At 35.3% G+C, this 20136-nt stretch overlaps 3 protein-coding genes across 5 annotated transcripts; 1 reads left to right on the top strand and 2 right to left on the bottom strand.

Moving 5' to 3' along the window:
* Positions 1-865: 865 nt before the first annotated feature.
* SMCO1 (single-pass membrane protein with coiled-coil domains 1) lies at positions 866-5420 on the bottom strand. Its single transcript, XM_026701430.2, has 3 exons — positions 5124-5420; positions 4007-4144; positions 866-3320 (listed from the first exon to the last, which is right to left on the bottom strand). The coding sequence occupies exons 1-3, from the start codon at positions 5171-5173 to the stop codon at positions 2936-2938; spliced, it is 573 nt and encodes a 190-aa protein (XP_026557215.1). The 5' UTR covers positions 5174-5420; the 3' UTR covers positions 866-2935.
* A 2508-nt stretch (positions 5421-7928) lies between these two features.
* Positions 7929-11928, bottom strand: WDR53 (WD repeat domain 53). Of its 2 annotated transcripts, none has more exons than XM_026701427.2 (3): positions 10914-11928; positions 10045-10537; positions 7929-8752 (listed from the first exon to the last, which is right to left on the bottom strand). In XM_026701427.2, exons 2-3 carry the CDS (start codon positions 10522-10524, stop codon positions 8198-8200), a joined length of 1035 nt encoding a protein of 344 aa, XP_026557212.2. In that variant the 5' UTR covers positions 10525-10537; positions 10914-11928; the 3' UTR covers positions 7929-8197. The 2 variants fall into 2 exon arrangements, with proteins under 2 accessions (XP_026557212.2, XP_087789245.1); XM_087933119.1 differs by having other exon boundaries at positions 10799-11774.
* On the top strand, positions 11440-17128 carry FBXO45 (F-box protein 45). Of its 2 annotated transcripts, XM_026701428.2 has the most exons (4): positions 11440-11746; positions 13286-13642; positions 14316-14462; positions 14539-17128. In XM_026701428.2, exons 1-4 carry the CDS (start codon positions 11477-11479, stop codon positions 14647-14649), a joined length of 885 nt encoding a protein of 294 aa, XP_026557213.1. In that variant the 5' UTR covers positions 11440-11476; the 3' UTR covers positions 14650-17128. The 2 variants fall into 2 exon arrangements, with proteins under 2 accessions (XP_026557213.1, XP_087789246.1); XM_087933120.1 differs by having other exon boundaries at positions 14316-14651.
* Positions 17129-20136: the final 3008 nt, after the last annotated feature.

Genomic DNA, 20136 nt, shown 5'->3' with positions numbered 1-20136 from the left:
AAGAAACCTAATTGTGTAGCTCCGGGATCTTCCCAACTGCGTCATTCCGTTTGATGGCGAGAGGTGAAAAACTGAGCGCAAATTGCAGAATTTACGAATTGGAAACAGCCGTTTAAAAAAGGAATACCGTCCCGCCTATCCTGTGCAACACAGGAAAACGATACTTGTATTTGAAACAACTTGGATCAAGAACTGCTACAAAAGCAGGAAGGATTAAGAAATTATCCTACTGTTAGTGTAAACGTTTCTGGCCAGTGAAATGGCCAGTTTAAATGCCTGAGAGCATTTAAACTTCTCCAATCTATGGAAGAGAACTAAATCAATACTTCAGATTAAATACTTGACATATACTTGATTATATCTTCTAGACTTTAAGATTCATGTGTTTTGATTTATGTATTTCCATACTGTAAGAATTTCTGGAAATTACTTTTGTCTTGTAAAATGATCAACTCATACTGAAATTATCACTGGCAGAACTTTTTGATAACAATTGCAACTTCCAAGTTTTTCAAAAAAATCAGTCCCTCCTGAGTAAAATGATTTCATGCTGAGAACATTACTGATAAATTCAGATGATGGCTTTTATCCATAACTATACTGATTCTAGGAATTAAAAATAAGCAGGCATGAGCCATAATATATGCAAGTATTTCAAGTGTTTTAGTTCTAAAAAAATGACCAAAGAATTTCAGACAAATTGACCAAAAAACAGAGGATTTCAAGAAATATACACAAATACTAGCTTGAAAATCAATACAAGCACCTAATGACAATTCAATTTTTTTCTTCAGAATGCAATAATGGCAATAAAGAACAATTCAAAAAATGAAAACCCCAAAAAGATAGTTAAGAATATTAAATGTAGGTTTGAAAAATAATTATTTTATTCACTTATTGCACTTTCACTTTTAGATAAATCCTTCAGATTATCTTTTGAATGATTTATTGAACCCAGCTACAACAAAAAATATCATTTTTATAAAGCTGAACAAAACACAAATAGGATGGAGCTTTCTAAAGGAAGGCACAATTCATTGCAACGGTAAACATCAGTACTTCATCCTGCATCTTTTTGATGCTGCAGCCTTTCTAAACATTCTGAATGATGAGATATCTTACCAAAGTTTTCAAGAAATTGGAAAACAATTTTTAAAAACTCATGTACAGGCTATAAACAGCTGAGTATTTCCCAACTACCTTAGATGTTGTAGGGTGCAAATGATACTTATCAGGGGAGCTTTTTTGCAATTTGCTTGTTTTCTGTTCTCTGTCTATTTTCTTCTGAATTTTCAAAGCAAGATACCTATCTTCTTTTTCCTGTTTATATCATTCATAAATCTGGTTTTGTATATTGTTCATGTTTTCTGTTTGCACAAAAGTTCTTCTTTTGTCATTCAAATATGAATCCACTGTCAATTCAGTGGGGAATTTTTGAGATTTCCTCTTTGGAATCTTTTTAGTGATCAGAGAGCAATTCTGGTTTTTATTTCCAATTGGATAGTTTCCCATCATCTTTCGGACACACTCCTACTTTCTCAATCTTCTACGTACCAAGTATGGCCATTTGATAGTGATATTTCACAACAAAGAATGTTCTTTCTGCACCAACTCAGAAAGCTCAAACTGCCCAAGGAGCTACTGATAACAGTTCTACAGAGGAATTACTGAGTCTATCATCTGCACCTCTATAACTGTCTGGTTTGATTCTGCAACCCAACAGGACAGACACAGACTTCAGAGGATAATTAGGACTGCAGAAAAAATAATTACTACCCACCTGCCTTCAATCGAAGACCTGTAATATTGCATGAATCAAAAAGAGGGTTGTGAAAATATTTACAGACCCTTCAGATCCCGGACATAAACTGTTTCAACTCCTTTCCTCAAAATGATGCTATAGAGCACTGCACACCAGAACTAGACACAAGAACAGTTCTGCTAAACAAATAATTCCCTCAACACTGTTCAACTATTTACAAAGTCTGCACTACTATTACTGTTAATCTTCTCATCACTCCTTATCACCCATCCCCTCCCACTTGTGATTGTAGGACCATAACTTTGTCGGTTGTATCCTTACGATTTATATTGACTGTTTCCTAATATGATTTGATTGTTGATTGTACCCTATGACTACCATTAAGTGTTGTACATTATGATTCTTGATTCTTAACAAATGTATCTTTTCTTTATGTATACTGAGAGTATTTACACCAAGACAAATCTTTGTGTCCAATCACACTTGGCCAATAAAGTATTCTATTCTATTCTATTCTATTCTATTCTATTCTATTCTATTCTGTTCTGTTCTATTCTATTCTTTTCTATTCTATTCTATTCAGTTGAATATTTGGCAGCATGCTACATCAGATAGAAACTCATAGATTTGCGCCACAAAAAGTTACATGTAATATACTAGATCCACAAGACTAGGTCTTAGGTATCAATAAATAAATAAATAATTTCCATCTATTTGAGAATTAGACATATTTAACATTGGAAACAACAAAATGAAATATATGGTAACTACAGTCTCCCTCTGCTGAATAGAATAGAATAGAATAGAATAGAATAGAATAGAATAGAATAGAATAGAATAACTTTATTGGCCAAGTGTGATTGGACACACAAGGAATTTGTCTTGGTGTAAATAACTAATGGAAATATTTTAAAAGAGGTTTACACAAAGTGGAAATGTCTAGCACTTACATTGTACTTTCTGGTGTTCACACTTCACAAACATTATCTACATAATCTGTTCCACAGCTTTGTAAAGTAGGCCAATATTGCTTGCCCCAATTATACATAAACTGAGAAATTTTACATCTTTCAATCTATTTGAATTAAATATTTTCCCTTATACAAGACTGTTTCATGTATTTCTGGAGGAAAAAATATTGTTTCAGAATATATTTGCAGTTTAGATATATCTTTAAACTTTCTTGTTTTCCACTACATTAATAGCACACAACAAGCTATGATGAAGGACTTGATTATTCACCACTTTGTTTACAACAGATTGGATGTCTTGGGTATAATCTTGCCTTAGTTTATCAGGGAAGTAATTTGCATCCTGGCTGTAGGTAATGAAAAATGTACAGAATACTTTAACATCTTCTTCTTGGAGTCCCAATATCTCCAATGCCGATTCCCATGCTGACTTAATTCTTTTGTTTTTATCTTTCCTCCTCAGAACAGAAGATAGTGTAGGCAATACTCTGGCGAGATCAGGAATGCTTTCTACCACTTGAGAATGTAGGCACTGAATAGTTTCACAGATATAGCTATAGAAAAGGTTTATCTCCACAGAATTAAATCTGCAAAAAGATGTTTAAAAAAATGATTTACCTTTACCATTTATATCAATAAGCCCACAAATTATTTCCATTTCAAAGTAAGTGCCGTTTAGATGAAAATTACTTCCAGATGTGTCTTTAGGGTTGCAGCCTAAAGCTGTAATATTTATATTTAATAAGGTCTATCAAAGTGGAATTCAGCCACATATCTACGGTTCTATTAATTTAATATAATTCCCAACATTTAAAGTAATATTTATTTAAAATAGGCATGTAAAATTCAATTTTCTTTTCAAGATTTGGGTAATGCTCCAGAACTAAACTGTTTGGAATAAACATTTCATAATGGAAACAAAGTTGTTGATGTTTTTAAGCCATTCTGTTAAGTCTTAAAGCTAGCATTATTCACACCCTTGTGTATTCTAGATGTTTTAGATTACAACTGAGAGAATTTCCACTCAGTATGAGAAGTCCCAGATGCCAACCATGCTTCCAAGAGAGTTTGAAGTTAGTGCAGCATATTGGAAGGGCACAAAGTTGGGAAAAGGTACTTAAAATAATAATCTATTCATTTGTTAATAGTCTATTAACTGTTATTGTTAGTTACATGTTTGTTAACCCAAAAGAACACTTGTGATACCATTACCAGACAGCCATTATATTAGTCCAAAGTTTTTATTAGTAACCAATGCTTTCTTTTTTCTTACTTGTCTTCTAGCAGTGACGTCCACATCTCATCTTGCTCTAGAACCATATTCCAAAAGTCAAATTTCTCTGATAATTTCTGAATGCCAGAATCTAATACAATATATTGTGACTTTATAGTTTGCAGCTTATTCTCAGTTCTGGTAAGATTCAAAAGCCAAAGGAAATTAGAATCAAGACCTGACCATTGTAAAGAATGTAATTCAAGTTTGACCTAGAGAGCTCTTTTATAATAGATGATTTATACTTGATGGACTGCTATATGAGTTTGGAACTTAGATTCTTAAGCTTCTATGCATAATGGTCTATATATGATGTTGTTATAACGCTTCATTTTACTTGCAATCTTTTCCCCATGTAGAACCAACAATCTATTCTACTTCATTGTTTCTTTTGGATTTTTTTTTAAAATATACATATAATGAAATCTTTCTGAAAATTTTAGTAACTCTTTGGGAAAGTCAATTTCTTTTCAGCTTTATGTAGTAAAATGATATCTTGGTACATTTATTTTCCTAAAAATACAATTTAATCCATATTGATCGACCAGCTGTATAAACATATAGTTTATAACTAAATCACAAGCCAGTCAATTCTTTTTCTCCAGTGTTCATTATAAAAATAATTATTCTACTCTATAGAATTGCCACAATGTACAAGCAGATAATGCAATCATTTCAGTTATGTATAATGTCCCATGTTTAACATTGCTGTCCCAAAATGCTAAATTACTGAGCAGCTATTTTTAAAAATCCTTCTCCAGAATAAAGATGAAATAAGTGAAATGCTGCTAATTAGTTTATGTTTCAAATTATTTTGGTATTCCTGAATAAATAAAACAATGCATAATAGAAAGATTCAGTTTCTATTTTAAAATAGGCATTTTCCATCATCCACCCTGGTCCCTGATCCTTTGTAAGTCACCACTTTTTTAAAAAAGAATAATTTCAAGTACAAAATTACATTTCTTTTATCTGAGACATTATGGAGATTTAAGAAGCAGAACAGGTCAGGGGAATAATATTCAGAAGAGATATTTAAGATATGAAATAAGCAGTTCCAAGACCCTTCCCAAACCTTTCCAGAAAAAGTCAACTCCCCCCCACTCCCCCTTGCGACCTGTTTAATGTCTTGTTCAGGACACACAGAGATAAAGACTTTTTGGCCATCTTCAGGAATAAGGGACGTATGTTTCAACTGTCTCTTGACTTCTGTTTTGCAACGGACAGCAGTGATATACCCAGTAATCCAACTGGTGCTGAAGGTCAGTTTTCTCTTAAAGCTTTTTATAGCTAGGAAATCCAAATATAGAACATTAACACATACTGTACTCACAAGCACAATGTTTATTAAACTACAGCAGGGGTGTCCAACCTTGGCAACATTAAGACTTGTGGACTTCAACTCCCAGAATTCCTCAGCCAGCTGATGGCTGAGGAATTCTGGGAGTTGAAGTCCACAAGTCTTAAAGTTGCCAAGGTTGGACACCCCTGAACTACAGCATGGTAATTAGAGTATATTTTTCCTTCTTAGTTTCAAGCAAACATACATTAAGTCTAGAAACATCATATGGATCCATGAAAGGAAATCATAATGAATTCTATGAATTGGCTCATGTCACATATAGGATTGCTGTAATTAACCATTAATTTTAGATTCATATCAATTTATAATATAGTAAATTTCTAGTGCTTTGAAACTTTTGGCAGCGCACAAGTTGCTGAATTGCAAACCGCACCAATACTCATTTAGTGGTATGCTGGCTGGGATTCTGGGATCAGCAATAATTGAGTTCAGGGTTCTTGTTCCAACCAAAATCTTCTTTTTAATCAAGATGTTATCAATGGTGCTAAACAAGCTCTTTTTAGGGTATTTTGTAATATTGTATTCAGATCTAATGAATCTGGATCTAGATCTTAACAGTGGTGCTTAAATTTTTTTGTATCCTTTGAATTTTCAATATTCCTTCATAAATATCACCTAAAATTGTTTTTCATACAAGCTCTAAAACTAGATAAAGAGCATCCAATTAAACAAATGAGTCATTTGTTTCATAGGCCTCATCCAATACTTATAGTGTAAGTCCAACCTGCCTGCAAAAAATCCAGAAACTCAAACATTGCTGGATTCAATTTCCAGCATAAGCTAAGGACTCTGAAAGATGTAGCTCAGCAATACTTGAAAGTCACTCTATATCCATGTAAAACATGCTCTAGTAGGAGGTGGAAAAACAATACAATACAAAAATAATAATTATAAATGGAGGCATCTTTGATATTTAGTATTATACCTTTTATTTCTAGTATTGTATTGTATTCACTGATTTCATTGGTCCCCTGCTTTAAATAATACAAATGTTTACTTGTTGGTAGAGGACTCAGATAACCAAGCTATGTTCCCAGGAATAGGCAAACGGAATCCTACCCTGCTACGCCACATTACAAAATTTGCTGAGGTTTTTTTCATTATGTATTTTCCCTTCTTTATTATTTGTTCACTTATCAGTTTGTACAGATGACTTTAATTCTTACCATTGTATATGTTCTAAGCATTTATGAGCAGGGGAAACAACCATTTCTTAAAGGCAGGAAATGTTTAAAATAAAACAGCTAAGGTCTTCCTTAAAATTATCATGTGATGGTTCACATTTATTTTTACATGTACTATTTAAAGCACAAGCTAGTTTTCGGGGCTATGTCCTAACAAAATACCTTACAAAAGGTTAATTTCTTATGGATGGATAGATGGATGGATGTATAGTTTGTCCCACACTCAGCAAGACATTCATGCTGGATTTGGCATTTTTATCCTTCCGAAGAACCTGGGATAGGCAGATGTGGATGTTTTATGCTATTAGAGGTATCATCACAGAATGTAAGCTGTTCCAAGTAGAGCTGCTTTTTGCAATTGACTGATGGCGAATTTGTCAATACCAATCAGATTCAAGTGGTGCTCCAGTTGTTTTGGGATTGCACCAATGGCATCTATGACAATTGGTGTGTGTGTGTGTGTGTGTGTGGTGTGTGTAATTGGATTATTTTAAATAAAATATAGTTTTCTACTTTATAAATTATTTAAGAAAAAATACACTTCATTTTCATTGTTTTTCTTCAAACAATAACAATTCCCCATCTATACCAGAGATATAAAGTTGAACATTAATGATCTTGAATTACCTGATGTCAGCTATTAGTACAGCAAATGAAATGTCAGATCCCATATACCGGACTTTTTGATAAAAACAACTGGTCAGCAATTAAAAGAGCCAGGTTGCATGAATACTGCAATAGAAGCCTTATTCTGGACTGAACAACCTACAATTGCCTGAATTTGCTGCTGATCCTCCAAAACACTAATGGGAGATATTTACAAAACTTGTTCAACTGCTTCAAGCCATTTATCACCTCAGTTTTTATTTAACCATAAGAATGCAGAGAAGAGTAAAAAGATGAGTAGGGACCTGGAGGATAAAACATATGAAGAACGGTTGCAGGAATTGGGTACGACTACTTCAGTGAAAAGAAAGACTACGGATCAATCATATTATAGCAATGTTTCTTATCTGAGAGACTGCCACAAAGAGGGGGGTCGACCTATTTTCCAAAGCACCAGAAGGCAAGACAAGAAACATGGATGGAAACTAATCAAGGAGAGAAGCAACCTAGAACTTAGGAGAAATTTCCTAACAGTGAGAACAATTAACCAGTAGAACAGGTTTCCTTCAGAAGTAGTGCGTGTTTCAACACAAGAGGTTTTTAAGAAGAGACTGGGCAGTCACTTGTTTGAAATGGTATAAGGTCTCCTGCTTGAGCAGGGGCTTGGACTAGAAGACATCCGAAGTCCCTTCCAACTCTGTTATTCTGTTATTTTAAAAATCTATTTCTGACAGTAGAATTTATAAGAATATAGATTAAAACAGACAAGTTTTTATTTTTCTTGTGTTTTAAAACCCAGTTCTTTATTCACACACACACATACACACACATAAAACTTTTACTGCAAGCTTACCAGTAAAGTCACACCAATTAGTTATTCCAAAAGTGGTACTATATATATGAACTACCAAAATAATTTTTAGCAGCACGTAGAATTGGCTTATTTATGGGAGGTAGTAGGAATAATAGCATTAGAAAATTAGTAGATTCAAAATACTGTACCAGAGACTGACTGCTTACTTAATATATATGAAAGGTTCAAGAAATAGGATACACGGATATATCACTACTTTGGTCAGCAACCAATATTTTCTTAGAACCATTAATTGACATATATGAAACCCAGTTCACTTTCTCTCCATGTTCAATGGTCAGTTTGGGTGAAATCGATAGACAATCATTTGTGTATTCTGGGTCCATTTTGTTAGCTTTCTTGATGGCATTTTTCTTTTTGTGAACTGCCTTGTTTGGACTTTTCAGTTTTCCAATTTCACGGCTAACATCCCACAATAACACTTTGCCATCATTTCCCCCTGTAATAAAGCAATACATTTCTGGCAGAAAGAAAATCTGTGACACTCCTAATAAATGACCTTTAAATGTTACTTCCTGTTCAAATTTGGAACCTGTTACTCGAAAGATTCTGATTTTACCATCTTCAGCTCCGCAGCCAAAAACATTGCCACAAGTAGAAACAGACAATGAATGAACCAGTGGTGGGTTAACGAATTGGCCAATCCCTTGCTCAACTGCTTCTTCTTGCAGATTCATTATCCATTGTGGGCGAGTTTTTTGCAAGTTCCACATTATAATCTATAAACAAAACAAAACAAAAATAATAATTAAGATTTCTTAATATAGAAGTCATGTAAATGTAAACTTTCATTTATACTGTCATGTTCCCCAGAATACGAAAGTGATGCAGCTCACATAAATTATGCTTTAGTTTATAGATCAAAAGCATATGTTGACTTAAATTATATCTAATATAGAATTACTCTCATTTCATTATTTTTGAAATGTATAAACTGTTTCAAAGGGACTCTTAAATTTTTAAAAAATATATTCATTTTATACCAAAAATGTTTTTACTGTATTTACTAGAGGTCTTATATCTGCCAAGTTGATCAAGCTATTTTATGCTTAAATTATAATTTTTCCAGCACAGAGGTTACACATAAGCTATGAAAATGTTTAAAATCCATGGGACAAACTTGTAGATGCTGCTTTTCAGGGGCATCATAAATGTTATAAAATAGACCCTACCAGAAATTAAGTTGGCTTCTATAGTTTTGTTCTGGAAAAAATATTTTAGAGAGCTTATGATAATTGGAAGGTTTCTTAGTGGTGTAATTTATTTTGTTTTTTATGGTTGTATTGTCTGCTCTTAATTGTTATAATCACCAAAAGTCTCTTCAATTGAGATAGATGCAATTATAATAAATGAAAATTAAACTGCTACTCTAGTATATTATTTAGATAGCAAAATATGTAAAAACTATTTTTATAAGAGATACAACTACTACGGTAGAAGATAAGTCTTAACTGCATAATTTTTTCATCAAGTTTATTACAGATGGTTCTTGATAAGATCTAATCTCAATCTAATAGTAACTTAGTTGGTTTTTATTCATTCATTCATTTGGAGTTTTCCATTCTCTCTATATCTGTTCCAAACGATAAATCAAAAAGTAATCTCATCTAGCAATAATGTCTGTTTTGTTGGTAGCAATTTACCATTGTGTATAAATCCTTTTCTTTCCTTACCTCTCAGCCTTAATCAATTTCTATCTTCTGCATCAATCAAAGTAAGGTTTCAGTTGGGAAACAATTCTGATATTGCACTCACTACTTCAGCATTAGATTTAATTGTGCAGCTGATGATAAGATTATGAGCAAATTACGTAACTTTTAGAAAGAATTTTAAAAAAATCTGATTCAGTTGACCTATTCTATACCTCTATAGAAAACAATCCATTTTGGAACAATTATGGCAATTGACAATTGCTATAATTATCAGACTCTAAGGCTCAACTGATATATATCATATCTTTATACCTATCAAATCAATGATATATAGTAAGCTTTCATCTACAGTTGATCACCTTCATATCCAGGCCACATGAAAGAAGGCTTTGTGGCCTCTGGGGTCGAAATGCAGTAGATGCACAAATATTTGAATGTCGTTGCAGGCAGCGACTCAATTTCTTGCTTTGTAAGTCAATTATCTTTATGGCTCCAGAATCATCTGCAGCAGCCAAGAAGCTGTCTGTTTCGTTTACTGAAAGACAGTTGATCTCTTCCTCATTTACGTGGAAACATTCAACTGGCTCCTTGAGACACCTGGTATCCAGCATGCTAATAATTTCCCCATGAGAAACATAGAGTCTTCTAGAACAAGTGGGAGAAAATACAATGCTAGTGACATCCTCTGCTTTTTGAAGTTGTACACATTCCAGTGGATTTCCTTCAGCATTCCAAATTGTGAGCTCTCCTCCTTCTGCTCCTGAAGCCAATAGACCGTCTTTGCTCACATTTAAGCTAAGTACTGAAGAAGAATGTCCATTGGTCCACTTTTTTGCCATATCTCAAGGCAGACTGAAAAAAAAATTGGATCAGCAGGGTAACATTTTGTTTTGATATATATTGAGAAATCAAAAGGTGATTGGATTGTGTTCTTTTTAGATTAACTTACTCAAGTAAAGCACCTACTGGTTTGAACACTTAAACATCTAAATTCCAGTATACTGACCCTTAAATATAATGCTCTTGCAATCACAATCAATCAACACTAATATTTTCCAATGTAAACTTAATCATTGGGCACAATGTAAATAGTAGTGTGTATAAACACAATACCTGTTTGAGATAGGCCGTTCAATAAATACATATATGGTCTTCCAAATACGTGTATAGCAAATCGGCGACCTTAACCCATCCACCACTTTCCTACTTCACTCGATACTTGCATTACCTCAAAGCAAAGAACCAATTTCTCCTGATCGCAAACTGTCTTCCGGCAAAGAAAAGCTGCTGGGTCTGTTTAGCATTCCCCCTTGACAGATGAAGTTTTTGCGCATGCGTTTAGGACAGCATCCTCTTTCTCATGCTCAGCAATGCCCTCAACCAAAATGGCCGGCTCACGTTCAAGGCCCTGCTCCATACCGCATGACATTAAAATAAAATAAGTAAAAGGTTCGTTGTCCGAGAAGCCAGCTTCAACAGAGGTCCCTAGATTGTTCTTGCCTCTGCCGTACTCGGAAATGTAAGATCAGGCGCAGACGTTCCTGACGCCTCCATATAGCAAGCTCTATCAAACAAAAGAGCTCATTTCCGCCTCTCTTTGCCGGCAACAGGCGAGGAGTTCGTTGGCAGGGTAGCACCTCCTACTTTTGCAGCCGACGGCGCGCGCCGGATTGGCTCTCTGGTTTGCTGGTAGGCTCGCGGTTTCTATCCGCCTTCGCCTGGGCCGGGCCGGTCGGTTTGGAAGGCGTGCGCGCGCAGAACGCGAAGGCCGGTGGTCAATCGCCTGAGGCTATGGCGGCGGCTGCCGGCAGCGGCGGCCCGTCGAACTCAGCCGCCGCTGCTGCGGGGGGTTGGCGGCTTCCCGGTAGGGTACTCGAGTTCGTCTTCTCCTACTTGGACCTCCGGGAGCTACGGAGCTGCGCGTTGGTGTGTAAGCTGTGGTACCGCGTTTTGCACGGCGACGAGAACAGCGAGGTGTGGCGCAGCCTGGCGGCTCGCAGCCTGGCCGAGGAGGCGCTACGCACCGATATCCTCTGCAACGTGCCCACCTACAAGGGCAAGGTCAGGCGAGCCTGTAGGGCGACGCTTCAGCGCGCTCCGTTCCGTGTTCGTGCGCAGGCACACTGAAGGTGGGGGTAGGGGGTGGGGGTGGCCGAAGAGGCAGCCTCTCTCGCCAATCCGCGCTCTCGTCAAGTCCGGTGCAGCTTCCCGGCTCCATTTCTAGCCTTTCGGATGCTGAGGATGGGGTGGGGGGTCAGCATGGGGAGACACACGCCTCGCAGGGGCCTCGGTGGTTTGGGGCGGGGGGCTGAGCTCACGGGACTGTCGGTAAGGCAGGAGAGGAGATTCATTCCCTCGCTTGCTCAGAGATACTCTGATAGGCTGCTTTGTTCAACCCCGAGAGTGGCCGCGGATTCCAGAGTTGTCATATATACTTTCACCCGCTTTCGGGTTTTTTTTTTTGCTGAGCGTTGCATCGCAGTAGTGGGGTAACCGTTCCTCCTTATCCACATGTTGTGTAGATGTGGCCTAGTTGTCTTTTGTATTGGACACTGTTCCCGCTGCCTCAAGCTTAGGCAGCAAATTTCATCCTACCGAAGCAGGAGGAGTTCATGGAAGAACTGGAACTTTGAGCCCTTTCTCCTCTGTGATCCCCCGGCTTTTTGAGAATTTCTCATTTTAAACCCTTTGTAGGTTTGCTCCTTATCTTCTTTCATAAGTCCTACACCTTTATCACTTTACACATATCTTAAGATGTATATCTTTCGTAGGTCATATACCTGCAAAAAGACATTTGCCTTGTTTTAATATTATATAAACCACTTTGGCAAGCTATTTCTGAAGAACCAAGTAAAAATGTTGTAAATAATTAAAATAAATGGACTGAAATAAAGAATAACAGGAAAATGAGCCAGGTACTGTCTCATATGCAAAAGTCATCCACTAGCAGAACTGGAAAGGAGAGCCACTGTAAAATGATTCCTAACCTTTCCTTTCTCTGCTTAACTGTTCCTGAAAGGCTGAGTCAGGCTCCTGCTCCTCTTCGTACAGTTAGACTGAGGATGTGGAATTGTGACACGTACTAAATTTTGTTTTATTGTCTTTTATAGAGTAGTGGTAGAGTAAAACACATCTTTAAGTTTTCCACACTTCACTGAGAACTAATTGTTGCACGTGTTCTGGTACTGATGAATTTTTAGTTACTCTCCTCTCAGAGTGACACTGCAAACTTACAAGTAGCTCATTACAACGTGATATTCACAATCTATTTCTAATGTAGTCTTCAATGATTGGGCTATTTGTGCTAATGCTGCATATGCAGCAAAAACCAAATATAATGTCGCCAACTAATGTTTGAACAATTTAGGCTTTTTTGTGGCGATGCTTTCTAATTTCTTATCTCACATCTGCAAGTTGTACTTCAGAACCTTTTCTCTGTCTTATGACCATAGTTTTTAAGTGTTAAGTCTTCGTCTCTATTGCAGTGATAGAAAAATAAAATATTCAAGAGTGAATATAAGCATTTGAATAATTAACAGTCTTGTTTAGCTTGAAAGACCTTCTCAACTTGCCTATATTTTTTTAAACACTTTTTTTTAGGTACGTTCCTTTCAGCATGCTTTCAGCACCAATGATTGTTCCAGAAATGTTTATATTAAGAAGAATGGATTTACTTTGCACCGGAATCCCATTGCTCAGAGTACCGATGGAGCAAGGACCAAGATTGGCTTCAGTGAAGGCCGTCATGCTTGGGAAGTCTGGTGGGAAGGTCCTCTTGGTACAGTGGCAGTAATTGGAATTGCTACAAAAAGAGCTCCCATGCAGTGTCAAGGTTATGTGGCCCTCCTGGGGAGTGATGACCAGAGCTGGGGCTGGAATTTAGTGGACAATAATTTATTACATAATGGAGAAGTTAACGGCAGTTTTCCACAGTGCAACAATGCCCCAAAATATCAAGTAAGTGAAATTTGATGTGTTTTGAAAGGGCTACATCAGTGTATAGACAGATTATTTTTTTCTGCAATTAACTTCATTTTTTCCTATTCTGCCATGCTTAATTCCATATTTTCTCATACTCCATTCCCTTGCATGCTAAAGATCTGCTTTAGGGGATACCTTAACTTTGGAAAAGATTCTGAGGCTCTGTGTGGACATGGGAAGGAGCAAAAAGAATCCTTTCCCCTGACAAGCATTGCTTGCTCAACAAGAAATGGACTGTTGGTTCCAAATTGGAAGCTACCCAGAGTTGATTAGAAGATGAGCAGCTATTTTGTTAAATAAATATAAATAAATAAATAAACTTTAATAAACAAAAAGGTTTTCTTAAATTTTGATGAGCTGAGCCTTCAGGAAATCTTAGGCAATGTTTTGAATGAATTTTGTTTTAAGTTAAAATTTTCTGAAGTTATTTCAGTCCCTCTTGTTTAGTAAAATTTATTCCAAAAAAAGTATCTGTAGTTAAGCCAGTGTAATCATTTAAAGCACCATGCACTACATAAAAATGGCTGTACCTTAGTGTACTATTAACGTTTAAAATTTATGTCCAAAGTACCTAACTGTATTTATTGATGTTAGTTTTTTTTCTTGTCATTTGCCATCTTCCCTCAATCTTTCCTCTTTTTGTTTACAGATAGGTGAGAGAATTCGTGTTATCCTGGATATGGAAGACAAAACCTTGGCTTTTGAGAGAGGCTATGAGTTCTTAGGAGTTGCATTTCGAGGACTGCCAAAGACATGTCTGTATCCAGCAGTGTCTGCTGTATATGGCAACACTGAGGTGACGTTAGTTTATCTAGGAAAACCTTTAGATGGATGATATTTTGTGTTGTTTTACTTTGTTTTTGTTTTTTTAGCAAGAACATGAAAATCAAGTGGACAATGTGGAGAAACCTGCATATTGGTTAACAGGACAGCATGAGGAAAATACATGGATGTGTGCTCAAGAAACCAAAACTTGTGCTTAAAAAGACCAACTGTTCTTAACAGAATGCGCTGACATTTCCTTTTTCTGCCGGACCAGAAAAATTCCTCAGGGTGGGGGGGTTTACAGTTAAAGAGGCAGTTAACCACAAGCATGTTGCATTGGATTTTGTACCAAGAGTGGCAATATGGAATCCTGTATATACGTAAGGAATTGTTTCATAGAAGTAACTGAGGAAGTTATCTAATATGTGAGAGTAATGTGTTCTGTGGAAAAGGTTTCCATTTTGAGAGCGATTTGTTTTTTTCCAACTTTTAATCCAGTGTGTTTTACCAAAGGTAATAAACTTATTGGATTTTATTTAATATATTTTGATTGTGCTGGGAAGCACTGATTCTGGAGATCAGTTTTCCAGAGCTATATTGTGCAGCTATACTGAAGTGTATTTTAAAAATTGTTTGTATAGAAACTAAAAATTGAATGAAAGAAAGGTTTGCTAACCAGTATGTAATTTCTTAAATGGAAAAACCACTACATGTCAAATGTCAATCTTTGTCTAGGAATTTGACAAGTGCATTTCTGTTTTGTTGTGCCACATCTCTTTTGGCAAAAGGAGCAATGTATGCTTATTAAATAATGGTTGAGGTTGATCAATAGAATAGTATATACATGGAAGGGTAAAATTTATTTCTAATGTATTTTGAAAAATTAGGTTTTCAAAGTATTTCCAAATAGTGGCCATTTCAAAATATTCAATTCCTTAAATTAAATAAACTGAAATTAAAACAGGGATTCCATTCCTGATAGTCAAATTTCAGTATGGATGGATTTACTTTTGTTAAAATTTATTACAAAGGCTGAAAAGAATTTGTAAAAAGTTAATGAATTTTTTGTGGTGGAAGAACTTGTGGATGATAGAATGATTGTCCTTTCTCACAATAGTTTTTCCCCAGATTATCCTAGATCTTTGCCATTCCCTGGTATCCATTGCCTGCACAATTTATTTTTTAACTTTGTAATTCCACAGGCCAACTGTTGGTACTAAATGTTATTTTGTTTATAAATCTATTTATTTAAAGATATTGATAAAACACTTTCAGTGCAATCCTATGCATATTTCTTTCAAAAGCATATCAGATGATATTCAAAGTTTTTTCCACATATGCATAGAATTGTGACATTTGGGAGGAAATAAATATTGTTTACATTGTTTTCTACATAATCTAAAATATGTGGTCTTGCAAACATCAGACAATTCCTTAAATATGAAAAAAAAAATTAAAGATATTTTTTTATTTTTGTTCAAGCCAGGAAAGGCTGATTGAGTTCTATGGGTGCTGCTAAATACAAGTTTTATATATATTTTTAAAAGGCTTCTAACCTATGGCTGGAAAGTACATTTACTCCATACAAAGTTTGGAATGGTAGTATTTAAGCCAGCATCTGATTCCCAATACTTGGCAGTAGCTATAGACATGTTTGTCTTTTTCATTTCTGTTGTTTTTCTTGGCTTAACCAGCTTGATATCTGTCCTTCACCTTGGCAAATAAAGTCTGTGGCAAAAAGATGTTGGTTAATTGTTCTGGAATATATCTCTTTTTTTATCAGCTTTTCTTTTTATAAAGGCACAAGACAGCGATGGTGATTGCATTAGGCTAATTAAGAAGAGACTCCCAATCATTATAAGCTACTTACAATTTAAGAAAAGGAGAAAAGGAAATTTTAAAAGGAGAAAGACTTTACTAAGAGAATTCAGTGTTTGCATGTTCTGACCTATTTGGGTTTGGCTCCCTTCTTTTCCCTTTATCCATTCATGCTCCAATACCACTAAGCTGTGTTTGAAAGCAGCATGTGTGGATTAATGTTCTTAAAATGTTTGTTCTATATATGTAGGATTTCACTGAATAGAAAAAGTTCATTCCTGGCATGTTTCTACAGAAAAGTCAGAACAAGACTGAAATGACTTTTAACATGTGGTACTAAGAAGTCATGAATAAAATGGGAATAAAACGGGATTTCCAGAAACAGTTTATTTATACAGTTCTGTAAATGCATCACTATGGTAAGTAAAACTCTGGCATGGGCTGATATAAAAATAAAACTTTCATTAAGTTAATTGTCTCTGTGCAATCTTGGATAGATTTTTCTCTGTTCTTATATACAAAGAATAATCTGTCGTTTATAAGGTTTCAGGGATGTGCAAAATTCACAAATTTGGTAATATTTGAATACCAGAATGATCTGTTCCCCTCCAGATCATGTCCTTTTGGAGGTGTTAAAGTTTTTGGAACTTTCTATTCCAAATCTTTGAGTTTTGCAGATTCTTTAAAGAAACTTCTTCCCTGTTAATATAGGATGTCTTTCCTTCTTTCTAATACATGTTGCATAACACTTTTGCAAATTGTTCCCATCTGTCCCAAGGAATTATTAACCTATGTATATAGAATTCTTATAACTTATTACCCGAAGACCAATTTCAAGCTGTACAAAATACTGAAATAAATTGCTAAAATATGAAAGTGTTACTTTTGTGTATTGTGTTTTATAGTTGAGTACACCATGAATACACCAAGTCCATGATGTTTGGTATATTATGTATTTATTAGATTTTTATCCTGCTTTTATTTCTTTTTTTTAAATAAAGTTTTATTTGGGTTTTCACACACAAAATACAAGTAAAACATCTTTTTTGAAAATAGCATGGTCCCGGGTTGAACTTCTTTATACAGACACAAAACTCAATTTCATGCTCCTTTTTGTATTCTATTCCATATCTTATTACTATTTTACATTTTCTGTATAGTTTTTCCCCTTTTAAATTTCCCAATTTTATTTTGATTATCTCATCTCAATTCAAATCATTATATTTATACTTTTGTCTGTTCTATTTCAATTTCATATTGTCTTTTCTCATTAAACAAATTTTCTCCTGTAGTTACTAATTGGAGTATGACACCTTTATATCTTTTAATTACATCCATTCCACTCTTATTTAAATTTCAATATATACTTTAAGTTCATGACTTTAAGTTCATAATACATAACTTCCAATCGAATTCTGTTTGGCACATTCTTATAATACATACTATATTCTTTAAAAAAAAAAGAAAGATTGTAAATATATGTAATTATAAACCCTCATTCCATTCCAGTTCAGTTCTATCATTAATAATAATTAAAACCATAACATATTTAACACTTCTTTTCAATTAAATATCATACTTCCTTAAAAACACATATAATCTCCATAATTAATTTTTCCCTTATTTCTCTTCACATATGTTTTATAAATCATTAAATATACCTTTTGTTACATTTATTTATTGACAAGCATTCCACTGAATTACGATAGCTATTTTATCAGACATTTTAATCATACATTGTTTCATATTTTCTAAAATCATTTCTGCTTCTAATATAACCATACTATCATATGTACCTTTGCAGAATCCCTTTTTCCATTAAGTTTTCACCCATTATCTCTAAATAGACCTGTTTCTCTATATTTTGCTTCTGTCCTTTATAACTTCTTTTCCTTTCTTTCTTCCCTCTCATCTTCTCCCTCCCCTTTTTACCCCCTTGTCTCTCTAGTTCTAATTCTCTCTTCTGCATTTCCCTCTTCTGTTGCTTTCTGATTTTATACTTATTTTTCACTCTATTTTTTTTTTGGAGTTGTTTTTCCCAATCTTAAACTTTCCATTCTCTTTCTCCCCTTTCCTTTTTTTCCCCCATCTAAGATTACTTGTTCATTAAAGATGGCTTCTTCTTTGTTGCAATCTTCTTGTTCTGCAGGCATTTCTTGTTGTTTCTCATAATTCCAAATCTCCATTTCTAAAAACTGAAATACGAAGCCAAAAGAACCTCTCCCTTCTTGTGCATCTTCTTTGTACTTTTTAAGTTCCATTTTCAGTTCTTCTAAAAGTGGAGCCATTTTAAAAAGTTTTAAACAACCACCCGATTGATTTTAGTCATTCAAAACAATAACCAAGAATCCAGAAATCATCAAGTAATCCAGATAGTCCCGAGTTATATCTTCTTATTTCTTTTTCGACTTTCTCTTCTGGGGGTTTTGTTGCGATATTTCAGTTAGAATGTATCTTTTGGAAGTCTTGTTGAGATTTTGCTGTAAGTTCTTTTTTAATTCCAGGCAGTCTCCTCCCTTCCAGATCCTGCCCTTTTATTCTTCCTCTCCCCTTTCCTGTTTTCAAAAGCTTTTAATTATCCAGAAATCTTTATTATCCCTTTGACTTTTTATTTTCAGCATTAAATGCCTATTGACGTCAAAGTGGATTTTTTTCCAATTTCTTGCTTAAGTCTCTTAGCTGTCAGTATACGAAAAGGAGAAAACCAAATCTTTTCCCTTTTTTCTCTCCTTCGCAGCTTAAAAATCTTCTTAGGGAACAATTTTATTGTTTTTTAACAGTTTCAATTCCAGGGTACCTTATTTGTTGCTTTTGCTGTTTGACCCGATCAACCAAAACTTTCTCTTCTTATCTTCCTTCTGCACATTCTTTTCCGGTCGAGTTCTTCTTTGTGGTGGCCATTTCTGACCACCGCTGCAACCACCTTCGGGAAAGGAAGTAATGGCCAGTTGGGGAGGAGAGATGCGGCTCTCCTCAACCCTGCTGGCAGTCTCCCCCCTCTTCACCACCTCTACGGGGTGGCTTAGCCCCGAAACTAGCTGGCTCGGGGCGCTCCAGCGGCGAGCACGGATCAAAGCCTCGCAGAGACGAGGTTTCGGTCTGTCGCTGAAGAAGCTCAAACCGGAAGTCCTGCTTTTATTTCTTTATATGTAACTCAGGCAGTGAACATACCTAATAGCAATAGTATTAGGAGTTAGATTTATAAGACCCTCTCTAAGTGGTTTTCAGAGTTTACAGAGTCAGCATATTACCTCCAACAATCTGCATCCTCATTTTACTAACCTCAGAAGGATGGAAGGCTGAGTTTACATTTGTTAAGTTCAGCGCTGTCTTACAAAATTTAGTTTAATGTTTACAAGTCAAAGCAAAACTTAATTTCTTAGGTTTACATTCAAAACCATAATTATTCTAGTGTTGTTTCCCCCCACTCCCCCTACAATTGCTCCCTGAAAGTTTTTGGATAATGCAAATTAAATAGCTTTCACAAATAGTACGATCCAAATAATAGATCACTGCCAAAATCTGGCTTGAATACTCTATCTGTTATAGGTGACTACTTCGAGTTATGACCACAAATTAGACTAGAATTTCAGTTGGTAAGCAAAGAGATGGTTGAGTGACTCATACATTTATGACCTTTTTGCCATGACTGTTAAGTGAATCACTGCAGTTAATTGAATTGTGGTTGTTAGTTCAATCTGGCTCCTCTCATTGATTTTGCTTGTTGGAAGCCATCTTGAAAGGCCACAATTAGTTATGTTGATTGGGAGACTGCAATTGTCACAAATACACCCTGGTTGCCAAGTGCCCAAATTTTAATCACACGACAATGGGGTTGTAAATGGTGACAGTTGTAAATAGGTGGAGTGACTGGGTGCCACTGTAAC

Source organism: Pseudonaja textilis, chromosome 4, assembly GCF_049901715.1.
Source record: "Pseudonaja textilis isolate UNSWEBS1 chromosome 4, rPseTex1.2, whole genome shotgun sequence".
NCBI lineage: Eukaryota > Metazoa > Chordata > Lepidosauria > Squamata > Elapidae > Pseudonaja > Pseudonaja textilis.
This window is presented reverse-complemented; position numbering and strand designations above follow the sequence as displayed.

What these genes read in the sequence shown, in the direction of transcription:
- SMCO1 (XM_026701430.2), bottom strand. Translation starts at nt 5,173, where the DNA reads ATGGCCAAAAAGTCTTTATCTCTGTGTGTCCTGAACAAGACATTAAAC. An exon ending in CTGAACAAGACATTAAACAG is followed by an intron (nt 4,145 to 5,123) that starts GTCGCAAGGGGG and finishes GAATCTTACCAG; the next exon opens with AACTGAGAATAAGCTGCAAA. An exon ending in ACGTCACTGCTAGAAGACAA is followed by an intron (nt 3,321 to 4,006) that starts GTAAGAAAAAAG and finishes ATCTTTTTGCAG; the next exon opens with ATTTAATTCTGTGGAGATAA.
- WDR53 (XM_026701427.2), bottom strand. Translation starts at nt 10,524, where the DNA reads ATGGCAAAAAAGTGGACCAATGGACATTCTTCTTCAGTACTTAGCTTA. An exon ending in CATGTGGCCTGGATATGAAG is followed by an intron (nt 8,753 to 10,044) that starts GTGATCAACTGT and finishes TTTTGTTTATAG; the next exon opens with ATTATAATGTGGAACTTGCA.
- FBXO45 (XM_026701428.2), top strand. Translation starts at nt 11,477, where the DNA reads ATGGCGGCGGCTGCCGGCAGCGGCGGCCCGTCGAACTCAGCCGCCGCT. An exon ending in TGCCCACCTACAAGGGCAAG is followed by an intron (nt 11,747 to 13,285) that starts GTCAGGCGAGCC and finishes ACTTTTTTTTAG; the next exon opens with GTACGTTCCTTTCAGCATGC. An exon ending in CTGTATATGGCAACACTGAG is followed by an intron (nt 14,463 to 14,538) that starts GTGACGTTAGTT and finishes TTGTTTTTTTAG; the next exon opens with CAAGAACATGAAAATCAAGT.